The sequence below is a fragment of the Schistocerca piceifrons genome, chromosome 10, assembly GCF_021461385.2.
Source record: "Schistocerca piceifrons isolate TAMUIC-IGC-003096 chromosome 10, iqSchPice1.1, whole genome shotgun sequence".
NCBI classification, from domain to species: domain Eukaryota; kingdom Metazoa; phylum Arthropoda; class Insecta; order Orthoptera; family Acrididae; genus Schistocerca; species Schistocerca piceifrons.
In genome coordinates, this window is record NC_060147.1 from 24303290 (window position 1) to 24317606 (window position 14317).

General features: G+C 39.8%; 1 protein-coding gene across 1 annotated transcript in view; it reads right to left on the reverse strand.

Annotated features, from left to right (window-relative positions):
* LOC124718648 (TBC1 domain family member 5) overlaps positions 1 to 14317 on the reverse strand; it is a 174953-nt gene that overhangs the window by 33295 nt on the left and 127341 nt on the right. Inside the window, exon 12 of the mRNA XM_047244277.1 lies at positions 2963 to 3071. Within this exon, the coding sequence (XP_047100233.1) occupies positions 2963 to 3071 (109 nt within the window). The remainder of the gene's footprint in view (positions 1 to 2962; positions 3072 to 14317) is intronic.

A 14317-nucleotide genomic window follows, 5' to 3' on the forward strand; every position in this document is an offset into this window, starting at 1 on the left:
ACAGAATGACGTTACCATTTCATACAGCCGCATACATAGCATCACTGCTTGCAGCATGTACACTCAGTCCAAACATTACCAGTAGCTAGTTGAAACTGCTTATGCTACTGTGAAATGATGTCATTATGTCATATTAAATGTACAAAAATTAAAAGGACATAATCGGCTAATAACCTCCAACAGACAGTACATAATTTTTTTAAAACTGAAGTACACGGTTATTACCCCGAAACGCGCTGGGCGTTCAGTCTTTGAAGACGTAGGTAAGAGATTTTTGTTTTAGCCTCCCACCGCCATACAATTCTATTTGCCGAACCCTGATCTGTGAATCATTGTGTGAATCTGAGTGCAACATCACATATTGAGTCTCACCACTCTACAGCAACTTCTGTAACAGCTCCTCAGGCACACGACACCACCGTTTCCACTGCAGCGAGTGAGGTGCATTCGCTCTCCTAGTCACTAGCCTCCATTTTCTGTCTCTGATTGTAAGTTTATCTGACCATTCGTGTACCAAGCGTAATACATATGATAGCATAATGGGCCCAGAGGACCAAACCAGCTGCCACACAATTCCATTTGCCAAACGCCGAACTGTGAATCATTACGTGAATCTGAGTGCAACATCATATATTGGGCCTCGCCACTCTATGGCAACTTCTTCCGCAGCTCCACAGGCATACGACACCATCGTTTCCACTGCAGCGAGCGAGGTGCATTATTCTCAATTCTCTCAGGCCAATGGCTGGATTTAGTGCATCCCCATTTCCACTTCATAAAGATATTCCCAAAAGTGAACATGGGCACATTTAACATCTCTGAAATTTCCAACGATGGCTGAATGTTTGGACTGCTACAATTGTGCCCATTTGAACTCCATCAGTTTCACCGCTGACTCAGTTCTCGAGTGACTGAGTGTTGCTTCTGCACCAATGTGTCACTGGAAGCATAGTGCAATCTCTCGCAGATGTGCAACTGCAGAAATTTGGCTGCCTTATGTATATTTTTTATTTTCTGTCCACGTTCTTCTGCCAAAAGACTTTGCAGCTCCTCCAGACTACAAAAAAAGTCTTCAATTTCAATGTTTCTTTCTTCTTTCTCCATCTACCTCCTTCATCCAAATATCCAGTTCATTACATCTTCCGTGCCCTTAGAACCTTCTGATCAACCCCACAAAATTTTCATCAACCTATCAAACAGTTAAGCATGATTACATCCCATTTTGTCCTCTTGTTTCTGTTTCATCTACCAACAAGCTGCCGGTTACACCATCTGTCGACAGCACCATTTATCACTTTTTTTCCTCACTGTGTGGTCATCACTGTTGTTCGCAATAACCAGTGTTCTTTTGCGGCTAATTTCTACATATATTATACATCGGCGCAAATGTTTTGTGTTTGTTTCTCTCTTTCCACAACATCCTCTTCTTGCCAGTCCCCTTCTCAGAGCACTTTTATAGTCGCTGGATCACAAATGTGTTTGTGTATGCTTCAACTAAATAGTCATCATTAATATCTCTCCCATATGGATCCATTTTCATTCTTCTTTGGCCATTTACTTTCTTCTAATTATGACAAATTATGCAGGAAGAGTGTGACCATAATGCAGAATCAATAGGAGTCCTTCACAATGGCTATATTGGTCACTAAATAAGAAGCCACCAGCTGATAAACCAATGACTTTTTGGGTAGAACGCCATCCTCACACCGCCGTGAACATCTTGATGATCAGGTATATGTACAGATAATATGAAACGAACAAACCTGTTGCCATACTTTTGTTACATATTCTCTCTATACACATCTGATCAAGACGTTCATGTCAATCTCAAGATGGATTCTACCCAAAATGCGTCAAATAAAGTCATTTATTTATCAGCTGATGGCTTCTTATTTAGCGACCAATATAGCCACTGTGAAGGACTCCTATCCATTTACTTTCATTAATTTTCATATACGTCCTATGTGAAAACAAACATTCCACTTCAAACAGCTATTTTTTACTTCCCTCTACACCTATATTTTCTTTAAAGAGCCATTTGTTATAAAGTCAAATTTGAGTTTTGTCAATATAACCCCCTCTTAAAATTCATTTATAATGTAAGCAAGCTTTTTCATTGCGTACCCTTTCCGCATCGTTTCAGTGACCACATAATTGACTTTTTTTTTACATCTTCATAGTACTGTTCACATTGCACATTTATCTGGACTGTTTTCCTGTTTACACAATTATTTTTACTGTTCTGCTAACAGTGTGACCTAACTGTAACAAATCATATTACAACTGAAAACTGAATTAATTGTGACAGTAATATGCAGGAAAACACACAAACCACTGAAGTGGCAACAGGGGTAAGCAGGAGTGAATCTGGAAATGTGGGCTAAGAGGTGTACTTTGTTTCAGAAAATAAAAACACACAGAGCAGTTGTAGTAGAAGTCCCAGCATTTAATGTCACATCTTTGTTACAATAGTAACAGCTGTAAGCAGAAGAGTAAGATCAGACAGCATTTTATGCTCGTAATTTGTACGATAAGATCTCTCTAGACCCATGAAATGAGATACCACAAAGAAAAGAATAATCACAGTGAAAAGCAGCACAAGAATTGCACATAAATCAGTTTTTGTAAGAAAATGACTTGGGGAAAACACACAAAGCTGTGAATTAGTCAGGTACGGAGTAACAACAGTACAACACGAAAAAGAACATCTCATGAACAGTGTTCCACTTCTCACAGAGCTGAAACACAGAAATTCCCTGTCTATAGTGAAAAGCGGATGTGATGAAACCACCTCCGTAAATTTAAGTAGTTTCCGTAAATTTAAGTAGTTTGGAAATAGGAACATAAATCTTAGGAAACAAAGCAAGTACCAGTCACTATTTTGTGGCAGAAGCCTCGCTCTTTCGATTGCTACCTAGTCACGGAACAATGACAATATGGTAGAGCTAGGAACTTTAATTACATCAAGAGCGTAGCCGTCCACGATCCCTGCGTCTGCATCATCCCTCTTGGTCTGGCTGCCCTTGGAGGGTCCGCCCCAACGTCCAGACCTCGAAGAGAGCTTCTTCAGTCTGCAATTTAACGAACACATTAATCAGTGTATCTACATACTAAGAGTAAAATTTTGTGCTACAATTACAACACAGCTCATTTACATACAATGGTAGGAATAATTGGCAGACAGATCAATAGATAAAGAGGGGGCAGAGTGGAAGTGAAGTGAAGTGAAGACAGCAAAACAGGGTGGGGAGGGCATGAGGCGAGTAAAGAAATGGAGGTGGAGAAAGAGATGAAGAAGAAAAGAGAACTGATAGAAAGGTGTGTGAGGGAGAACTGGGGTCAAAAATGAGGTGGCAGAAGCAAGACAAAGGGAAAGATAGGGGTAAGAAAACAGAGGGGTGAGGGTAAAGAGGTAGAAAGACAGAGAAAGCTAAGTGGGCAGATGGTGGTATAAGACAGAGGGAGTAAGACAGTAGGTGGTGCAGAGAGAAAGGGCATAAGACAGAGGGGGCTGGATGGTAGGGCAGGGTGTGGGGGTGAGTGCGTGTGGGGGGTGGGGAGGGGGGTGGGGGTCTGCAGTAGCAGGGGAGAGGGAGCAGTTGGTAAAGTGGGGAGTAGGTGAGGTGAGGTGGGGGTAGAGATCGGACATCAAAGTGGTGAGGAAGGTAAAGCAGCATGGTGGGGGGGGGGGGGGGGGCTGGTATGTGGAAGAGAGGGGGAGGGGGGAGAGCTGACAGTACTGTCGAGGTTGCAAATAGGGAGAGTGGGCAAGAGAGGGGTGGGTGGAATGGGAGGTTAGAAGGGAATAAAGGGACTGATTGGGGTAAAGAAAAGGAGGCAGAGGACGAGAGGATATGGATGGGGGAAGTATGGAAGCGGGAGGGGGAAGGAGATGCTACGATTGGGAGGGAATCGGAGGAAAGATGGGAAGGAGGTATGATTTATAATCTTTGGCTTTGAGGTTTCATTAAGGCCTCCTCCTCATCTTTGTCTCCTCTTGTTCTTATAAAACATAGGTGCCTCTCAACATGAGGTGATCTGGCTCTTTCTCCAACTTATCCAAATTTCTTTCTTAATGAAGGTATGTACATGTTCTGAGAGCAAGGAATATTATTTTCTTCATGTAAGGACAATATTATGAAAAAGCATAGTTTATAATAGAGGGAAACATTCCACGTGCGAAAAATATACATAAAAACAAAGATGCCGTAATTTACCGAACGAGAAAGTGTTGGCATGTTGATAGAGACAATAAAACACACACAAACACACACACAAATTTCAAGCTTTCACAACCCAAGGTTGCTTCATCAGGAAAAAGGGAAGGAGAGGGAAAGACGAAAGGATGTGGGTTTTAAGGGAGATGGTAAGGAGTCATTCCAATCCTGGGAGCGGAAAGACTTACCTTAGGTGGAAAAAAGGACAGGTATACACACACACACACACACACACACACACACACACACACACACACACACACACACACATATATATATATATATATATACATATACAGACACAGGCAGACATACGTAAATGCAAAAGTATAGTTTGCTACTCACCGTGTAGTGGAGATGATGCAATGAGTTGCAGACAGGCACAACAGGAAGACTGCTACACACTGAAGATTTTGGCGAAAGGCCAGAGGCTAGAGACCGTGGTCATGCATTTGTGGGTTGTGCTTGTGTGAATGTGTGTGTGTGTGTGTGTGTGTGTGTGTGTGTGTGTTTTCTACTTTAGAAGAAGGATTTTTATGTGAAAGCTCAAATGTATGGCAGTCTTTTTGCTGTGCCTGTTTGCAACTCAATGTCTCCTCTATATGGTGAGTAGCCAATTACCCTTTTCATAATATTGTCATTATTCCATACTGGATTTCCCGTACCTTGAATTTCTCCCTGTAAGTGTTTATCAGCCCAACAATTTATTTATTTAATGGAAATGCTAGTCAACCACTATGTGCTTCTAATTTAACATGGCTCGGAGCACTATGGGACTTAACATCTTTGGTCATCAGTCCCCTAGAACTTAGAACTACTTAAACCTAACTAACCTAAGGACATCACACACATCCATGCCCGAGGCAGGATTCGAACCTGCGACCGTAGCTGTCGCGCGGCTCCGGACCGAGCGCCTAGAACCATGAGAGCACCGTGTTCTAATTTAACAAATTATAACTTACATCAGATGTGATATGGAACTCTCCTTTTTAATTACTCTCTTAGTAGTGGGGTGCACAGCCTGTAATTATTAACTTACACCATTTTTTCATAGTTTGGTTGTAATTATTGGACAAAGGTCTACACGCCTAATACATTCAGCTGATTTTTGCATCAACGGCTATTTTCATAGGACTGATGTGCACAGATAACTCTGAAATGTGTGTGAAGTCCAAATTATGTCTACAACTACATAGAGATGTATTATCTGATTGTATTGCATATTCATATGGACAACTGTCTAATAATTACAGCCAAATAAATGAAAATGGCATCAATAAGTGGAACTGTATTTTTAAATTCATCTGCAACTGCTATTTCACAATTTTACACGAGTTTCGAACTGTGCTATAGTTTTTATACTTTACTTTCAGATGAACAGATTAGATCATGTGGAAGAAACCTGATTTCAAGGTGACAAGAATGCGTGCGTATCACAAAAGACTACTAAGAAGCTGTAGGGAATCTCAAGTATGACAAAGGTCATCATATTATGACAACTTTGCACTGCTACTCATCACTAGGACTACCAAAAATAGCTATGTGGTGAAAACTGGTACAGTCACAGAAACATTTACACGATATCAGACGGTAATAAATGTTGCCATCTCAGACTGATGAAGTAGGACACTATTGTGGTGATACAGCCATTAGAGAGGGATTTTTAAGCTTTACTAAGAATTGCTGGTTTGTTGTACATCGTAGTTCACAAATTTGTTGTTTTTCAGGGCACTTTCACTCTGTCATGAAGTGCAGTACAAAACCAATAAGAAAAAAATAAGCACACCAGAAGGCTGACAATGGTTGCTAACAAGAAGAATGTTCTTGCATTTATCTTTTCAAAGCTTTAAGGCAAGTTCATTCCAAATATCACATGCAAATTATTGAGGTGCGTATGAATCACAAGCACAAAATCCATAGTACTTTTGAATAAGGTTTGTCTCTACTAAGGATGTAATGGCATTCAAAATCTTCAGAGTTCTCATGAGCAAACCTTATCCTATAACCTAGTCAAACAATTTTCGAGGGAATACATGTTTCTGACACAAATTCTGTTCAGTACCTCTGGATGCTCACTCCACAGGTATCCCTTTTCTATGCCAAGACACTCCAACATTATTACCAATATTCATCAAAACCAACTTGAACACTCTGAAGGAAAAGACACTGACAATCCAACAATCAGTAGTTTTAATACTATGTATTTTCAGCTGTAAAAAAAACATAGATTTATTGTTTGTTCTCAGATAGGGCTGCGTCCTTTTGTAATTGGCTCTGATTTTTTACAATCTTACAGCCATCTGCAATATACAACAAATGCCCTTGTTTAGTAACAGCATCACATGTTTGAGCTCAACAGTACAGTCAGCTCTTCTAAATTCATATTCTCACTTGAGACAACTTGTTCATCCACACATGGCCTCTTTGACACCCTCAGTCAAACCTGTGCAATGTGCTGCTCCCTTTCCTCAGGCTGTGTTCTTTTTTAATTGGCTTGCAGTCCACAACAAATGCCCTTGCTTACTAACAGCATCGCATATTTGGCTCAAAAACACAGTCAAATCTTCTGAATTCTTTTTCTCATAGGAGACAATTTGTTTTGTCACACCTGGTCTCTCTGCCACACACTGTCAAATGGCAGTCTTGTGGAATGTGCTGCCATCTTTCCTCAGTCCTCAATGCTTCTTGTCTATAACTGTTACTGAGCGTTCTCCTCATAAGGGACAGCCAAGTCTGCAATCTGTACCTGACAAACAAATCTTCACTGACAGACACACGAGTCACTCCACGAGGCACTGCAGATCGGTTTGCAATTTAATCCAGGATATCGGGCCAAGGCCTGGTGATCGTGAACTATGTGCCTGCACCTGTCCTTGTTGGTGTGGCTCAAAGATTGGCAATTGAAATTTGGTTCACTCCCAGGTTTTGGAGCAGCTAAGAGTGACTTAAAGAGGATCAGTGACTAAGATGTAGCAAAATGTTTTCTTGAAAGCAGAGGAAGCAGAAATGAATGAGAAAAGAAAGCAAATTATGGAAGGTATAACAATAACAACAACAACAACAACAATAATAATAATAGCTCTGTTTCGGTTTAGCATGCAAAATAGTGGGGGGGGGGGGGGGGGGGGGAAGTGAAACAGTTACTATATGGACTCCCATTTGCTTAAAATGGAGATGTAGAGAAAGCCACATTATTGCTTCGGCATTCAGAATGAGCTCTGCAACTAAAGAGAGAGAGAGAGAGAGAGAGAGAGAGAGAGAGAGAGAGAGAGAGAGAGAGAGAGAGGGGGGGGGGGGTGTACAACTGTTCATGATGACTGAAGTGGCTATGTTTTTGTCTGTAGTCAGCAATGAACTAATACAGAAATTTGGAAATCTGTGTTTCACAAAACCTCATACTTCTGACAACTTTCTACAGATTTTTCTCACTGTTCTCCACGCAACGTGACTGAACAGCTACAACATAACAAGTTCTTTTCTAGTTTGGTTCTGAAACTTTACTCTAAAGAACACAAGATTCTTCGGACGAATGCTACACTGGACTTGCATTTTTGTTACAGTCTGTACAGAGAAAACGTATGGAACAGAATCATGAGTGGGACTGAGGCTTTGGTTTCTCATGCTAAAGTGGAGGTTAAACAGAAGTCGTCAGCAAGGAGTCAAACGGCTTCAGTCGACTAAACAAAAACAAGCACGCCAAATTCTGTCGGCCAGAAAAAGTACAGCTACAATCTTTTGGGATGACAAAGGAGCTTTATTTGCAGATGGAAAGCAATCAGTCCTGAAGCTTACACACTGTCATTAACAAAACTGATAACAGCTACTGAAAAAAGTGATGCAGTCTTTTTACTACGGTGTCACGTTTTGCACAACAATGCTCAGCCATACTCTGACGAACACAAGAACTATTGAGTCAGTTCAGATCGTGCCTTAGGCCCAGACGTGGTGTGAAGTGATTTCCATCTCTCCAAGCACATGTAAAAGTGACCTGGCTCCCAACACTCACTGACAAAGAACTTAAAATATGCTATCATGAGCTAGCTGCAATTAACGGTGGCAATTTGTCCATTTGTTAAAGAGATGATAAATGCTTAGATCTGACTGCTGATTGTAGTAAGCATTTTTTAAGGTTTTTCTATTAATTTTCTCTAAGAATTCCAACATTTTTTTATAACTTAATGGAAATTACTTTCCGATTTCCCTCGCACGTGCAACCGTACCAATTCTGTGCGCCATTTCAGGATTCTCCAATATAATAAATACTCCCGGTGCTCTCGGATTTCACCTTTAGGTGATGTCTACTACTGGTGGGAAATGGCAGCAGGGGATTCACCGTCACGGCAATACACGAGTGCACACACAAACTGACAGTGTTTAGCCCTAGCACCCAAACACTGGGATAAAGTGTGATTAAAACAACTGAAATGCTCAATATGGTCTGAATTTTGGGCAGCGAAAGCACTGGGAGAATGACTTTTGCTTCCCTGTCCTACAAGCAATAACTGAATAAATATAAATGCAGGTTGCAGGCTGCTGGCTCTACATCTGAGTGATTACTCCACCATTCACAACTTAAGTGCTTTGCATAGTGCATAAGACATTACTTTCAAATTATGTTTCTACCTTTCCACACACTCGTGGAACAACTGAACACCCAATCTTTCCATGTTCACTCTACCATATTTTATTGCAACTGTCATTTCTTCCTACAAAAGTTGTCAACTGAAATTTTGTGAAAAGATTTAGCCACAATGGAAATTGCCTTTATTTTAATCACCAACATTCCAGCTCACCTATCATATCCATTATCTCTCACCCCACTTTTCCTTCTTTTCCTTTTTGTCTTTTCTCATTCCCCTACAGAGCTGGCATTGTTATATACCATTCTGGCAGCATTAGTGACATCCATTAGCCAGATGTCCTTCCTAACGCCACCACTCCCCCTGGGAAGGAGTCTCTTTACCTAATCTTTCTATGCCTAGTGCGGATCTTGTGGTTCAGTGTGATAACTTTTTCTAAGAAGGAAATCTCCCATCAATGGGATTCTTGTAATTTTTTATATTTATAGTATGTGAAGTTCAGAACTCAGATATCAGTCCTCCAAATTATTTAATGTAACTTTCAAAAATTGTCAAGGAAACTGACTTTGAAGGCTTCCAAAGAACTATAATCCACTAAAGATTAAGCCTCTCTCATGATAGGCCGTGTGGTTCAATCAGTAGCATTGTAATGTGGTAATCAGGTAATCAATGTATCGCTGGTTCAAATCTCGCTGTGGTCTTTTCCCCCTCCACGTTTTTTTGTTCAGTTCAAATACCTAAATCATTTAAATATAAAAGTTATCAAATACACACCAATTAACTCATATCTAATTATCATTTACTATGAAATTGTATGCCTTCTTGTTCTTATTTACATATCACATGCACTGCAAATATAAGTGCTTAATTATTAATATTTTTAAAAAATTATCAATAAAAATTGTCTAAATTAAAGAAATATTACAAACTTATTAACAAACTTTTATAAAACATAAATAACTAAGAATTTATATTTGCAATGACACAAGGATTTTGCATGCAATATACAATTAGAAACAAGAAATGATGATTGGAGTTATTTAGCATATGTCTGATGAGTTTTATATTAAATGATGTAGGCATTTGAGTGGAACGGAAAGGGGAAAGAAACCAAAGAGAAAGAATGAGAGAGAGAGAGAGAAGGATATTTGAACTAGAACCCACTGACAATTCCATTAGCATTGTCTGAGGTTTTCAAATGAACCATACGGCCATCACGAAAATCTCTTTAATTTTAGTAAATTCAAGTTCCTCGGCAAACTCCAAAGTCAATTTTATTGAGAATTTTTAAGATTTGTATTGCATTACTTTGGATAATTGATATTTCTCCTCTGAATTTCACGTACCATAAATATAAAGAATTACAACAATTCAGACTCGGAGGTGGTATCCCTGTAAGTGTCTGAGGTGGGACATACGTACGATCTCACTACTCTCCTAGTGGGATGTGCGAAACTACCTAAAAAGCACATCCATGCTGGCCTGCTCACCAGTCTTTATCATTAATCCAGGAGGCTGGCTTGCCTCCCTGTGTCCCAGAAGTGTGTGCATTAGAGCTCTATCCAGGCTAGTCTGTCACTCTCCCCCTATAACACAGTGTAAGCTGCTGCTTCGGTTCATTTCTTGCACCATTGCATGTGGTCTGCCAATAAAACACAGTCTTTGGTTCACCTTCCTATGAAATTGTCCCAATTCACACTGTTGCCTAGAAATTTTGTTTGATCTGAGAACCTCACAGCAAGATGTTAAGATCTGGTAACATGTCTGAAAAATGATGTCAACTGCAGTGGACGACAGAGAGGGAGAGTGGAGCCAGCCCTCTTTGTGCCTTCAGAACTGGGTATCTTACTTTTAAGTGACCTCCTTCCCATCCCCATTCTCCCAAGTGTCTTACCCTCACACTACCAAGTTATTCAAAAAGATGGAACCAATTTAATCAATTCACATTTCACGGCATATGTGTTGCATGCAAACAATCTACGCACTTTTGAACAGAAGAGGATCTGCTAGAGGGCTGATAGTTGTGTAAACACCCACTACAGAGCTTGCAGCAGCAGCAGCAGCAAGTCAGTATGTATCGCTTGTGACTAAGATCTCTGCATTCTTGAGTTCAGAAAAGGTAAGTTGGCAGCTTCAGTGCCAAGGGCAATTTGATTTGGCATCAACCCACCAACTATGAAAAACATAAGCTGTATGTTTAACCAATTTCAACAAACCGAATTCCTGTGCAAAGGACAAGTAAGGGCAGACCCAGTGTTCAGTTGCCTGACAGTGTGTTCAGTCGTCACAAAAATGTTTTCTGTACAACAAGAGTGCTGTACTTTAGCACAACAGACTTGGAACACACAAATTATCAGTTCTGACAATCTGTTGGTTCTCTACATAAAATATTTTAAACTTCACTAACCAAAGAGGGGGTATTAATAAGACTCAGTACAAATAACTGGGAAGTGACTGTATGTGGAGATTTCAATATAGATTTCATCTAAAAATGGGAAAGGCAACCACTCACTAACAGCAGACTAATGCAGGGAGCACAGTAACACATAATAGAAAACAGCATTCACACTAGCTCTTGAGCACTAGCTATTTTTCTGACAACAGTACACTCATTCACACAGGACCACACAAAAACCCAAATGCTCACTCTCGTGACCACAGCAAGACTTTCCGTGTGTCTGTGGGTTGTTTGTGTGATTCTGCATACTATTCCTAGCAAAAGAGCTAATGCTCGAAAACTATTGCAAATGCAGTTTTCTGTTACATATTTCTGCACTCCACACATTGACTTGCTATATGTGAGTGGTTGTCTTTCCCTCATTCTGTGTGTTGCTCCATCCATGAATTTCCATTATTGTTATAGATTTCATCTCGTATTATTCTGATCAAGAGTGTCTGGAATCAATGATGTTCAGCTTTGACCCCACAGTAACATTTCTGACAAAACTGGGACTTACTGCAACAGTGAGCATTTATTTATTTATTTATTTATATACCTGTCTGTCTTTAATGAAATAGAAGTGAGCTCCATAACAAATGCTATCTCTGATTAGATGCTCAAATGGCAGCAATAATGTATCCCGTCAATCAGGTTGAACTAAGAAAGGAAAAGGAAAATTTCACAGAACTGTAAATGCTGACTGAATTATGCCATTCAGAGAGAACTTACAGGACGACACATAGCAAGAACTTTACCAAGTGTAGTGTAATATGGGTTATTCGTGAGAATGACTTATGTTTCACTGAGGAAACTTATGCTGGTGAAATATTGCTGTGTCTTTTACACACAGCTTATGTAGGGTGAAAAATATACAACACGTGGCCGGATCTGTGTAGATGGTACCTATGCAGTGATGTAACACAGCAGGGGCAAGACACGGCATGATGAGTGCAGCAGCACTTGCCGGAAGTGATTATTTATGCCTTGACGATGCCCTTTGCAGGTGTCTTGAACATCTTTGAGATACACTAAAAAACAAATGAAAACCATAAATCTTAGATTATAAGTTGAGTTCAGTGTGGTCAGACGTATTGAATGACAGGTCTGAAGTTAGGAGTTACTGATAATTGGATCTGTCTTCATTGATCTAAATAGCAGAAAGAATACAGTAGATTACTGCAGAAGACATGTTCATCATTCAGCAGCTGGAAATAGTGAGACACTCTCTTACAGCATCACCCCGCCTGGAGATGAAGTCGAGAAGAATAAGTTTGTGCACGGCTGTGGGATGTGGGAAGGAGTAGTCAGACAATGAAGAAAAAAACAAAAAGATGACCAAATTTGAAAGGTAAAAGATAACAGGTTGAGTACACAATGTTCTCTACTCATTATGTAACAATCAAGTGCGCCCACCCCCTCGCCCACACCCACGAGAGAGAGAGAGACAGAGAGAGAGAGAGAGAGAGAGAGAGAGAGAGAGAGAGAGAGACCACCCAAAGGCACACTGTGGACAAAAATTTTACTCTTTCCTAAAAATATTCTTCTAACATTATAAGTCCAGTTTCACTTTACAGCAGGTCAGGAACACTTAGCAGGTGAAGAAAGTGCAGCTAACATCTGAAATCAGAAAATCTTGTACTAGGGCAAGAGAGCCTTATTTAATGCAAAGGGCCAGCTCTAATCAAGACTTAAAAATACCCTTTAACCAGTAGTACAAAATTCTACAGTTTCATTGAACAGGTGAAACTATGGAATAAACATAAAAAATTAAAAATTCCAAGAACAAATCAAGGTCAATCTGAAGCATTATTAGCAATGAAATTCAAACGAGGCAAGGCAAATGGGACTCAGATGGCAGGAGCTGAAAGACAGATGAAAGTAAAATCACTGACTTCTAAATTCAAGTAATTTTTCCTAACCATAACTGCAAACATAGAGACAAATAAATTATCTAGTGAAACTGAACCAATAAATTTACTTAGACATGTAATGCATATTCCACTGCCAGGCATTAGTTTTGCCAATTCATCTGTTAGAGAGATCACAAAAATCATTGAGTCACTAAAGTAGTAACCTTTCCCTCTATGATGGCAGTGCCCACCTCGAGTTTGCTTTGTTATCAGTTGGAATGCAAGCAATATTTTCTGAAAGACTGAAGAATACTGTAGTAATACCAATACACAAAAGTGAAGGAGAGCAGCTGTAACCCAATCTCACTCTTTCTTATGTCTTCAAAAATTTATGAGAAAGTAGTTTATAATAGAAAATTGAATCATCTTTCTGAGAATAATCTTTAAGCTTTAGCTCAGTTTGGCTTCCATAGAAGCTTCTCTTCTGAGAATGCAACATGAGATATCATGAACTCAATTCTAGAACAACGAAATTTATCCCTTTAGTTTTTTCTGTGATCTTGACAAGGTCTCTGTGTAGATCATAAAATTTTGCTAGTGAAACTAAAATAGTATGATATTAAAGGTTTTTACTTTCCATGGATGGGGTCACTTCTTATCAGCAGCAGACAAAGAGTCACATTAATAAATGATGAACAGGAACAAAATTAAGTTCAGAGTGGAGGGAACATTAAATATAGTTTTTTAAAGGACATCATATTACAGAATGAGATTTTCACTCTGAAGAGGAGTGTGGGCCAATATGAAACTTCCTGCCAGATTAAAACTGTGTGCCAGACAGACTAACTCAATACCTTTGCCTTTTGTTGGCAAGTGCTCTACTAACTGATCTAGCCAAGCACAACTCAATCCATGTCAGTCAGAAAGTTTCATGTCAATATAGACTCTGCTGCAGAGTGAAAAATCTCATTTTGGAAACATCCCCCACACTGTGACAAAGCCATGTCTATGCAGTATCCTTTCTTGTACAAGCGCATAACTTTTGCAGGGAAACTTCTGTGAAGTTGGTAGAAGACAAGGTACTGGTGGAAGTGAAGCTGTGAGGATGGGTGGTGTGTCGTGCTTGGGTAGATCAGTTGGTATAGCTCTTGCCTGTGAAAGGCAAAACCTCAGTCCGGCACACAGTTTTAATCTGACAGGAAGTTTTGACCTCATATACAACATTGACTG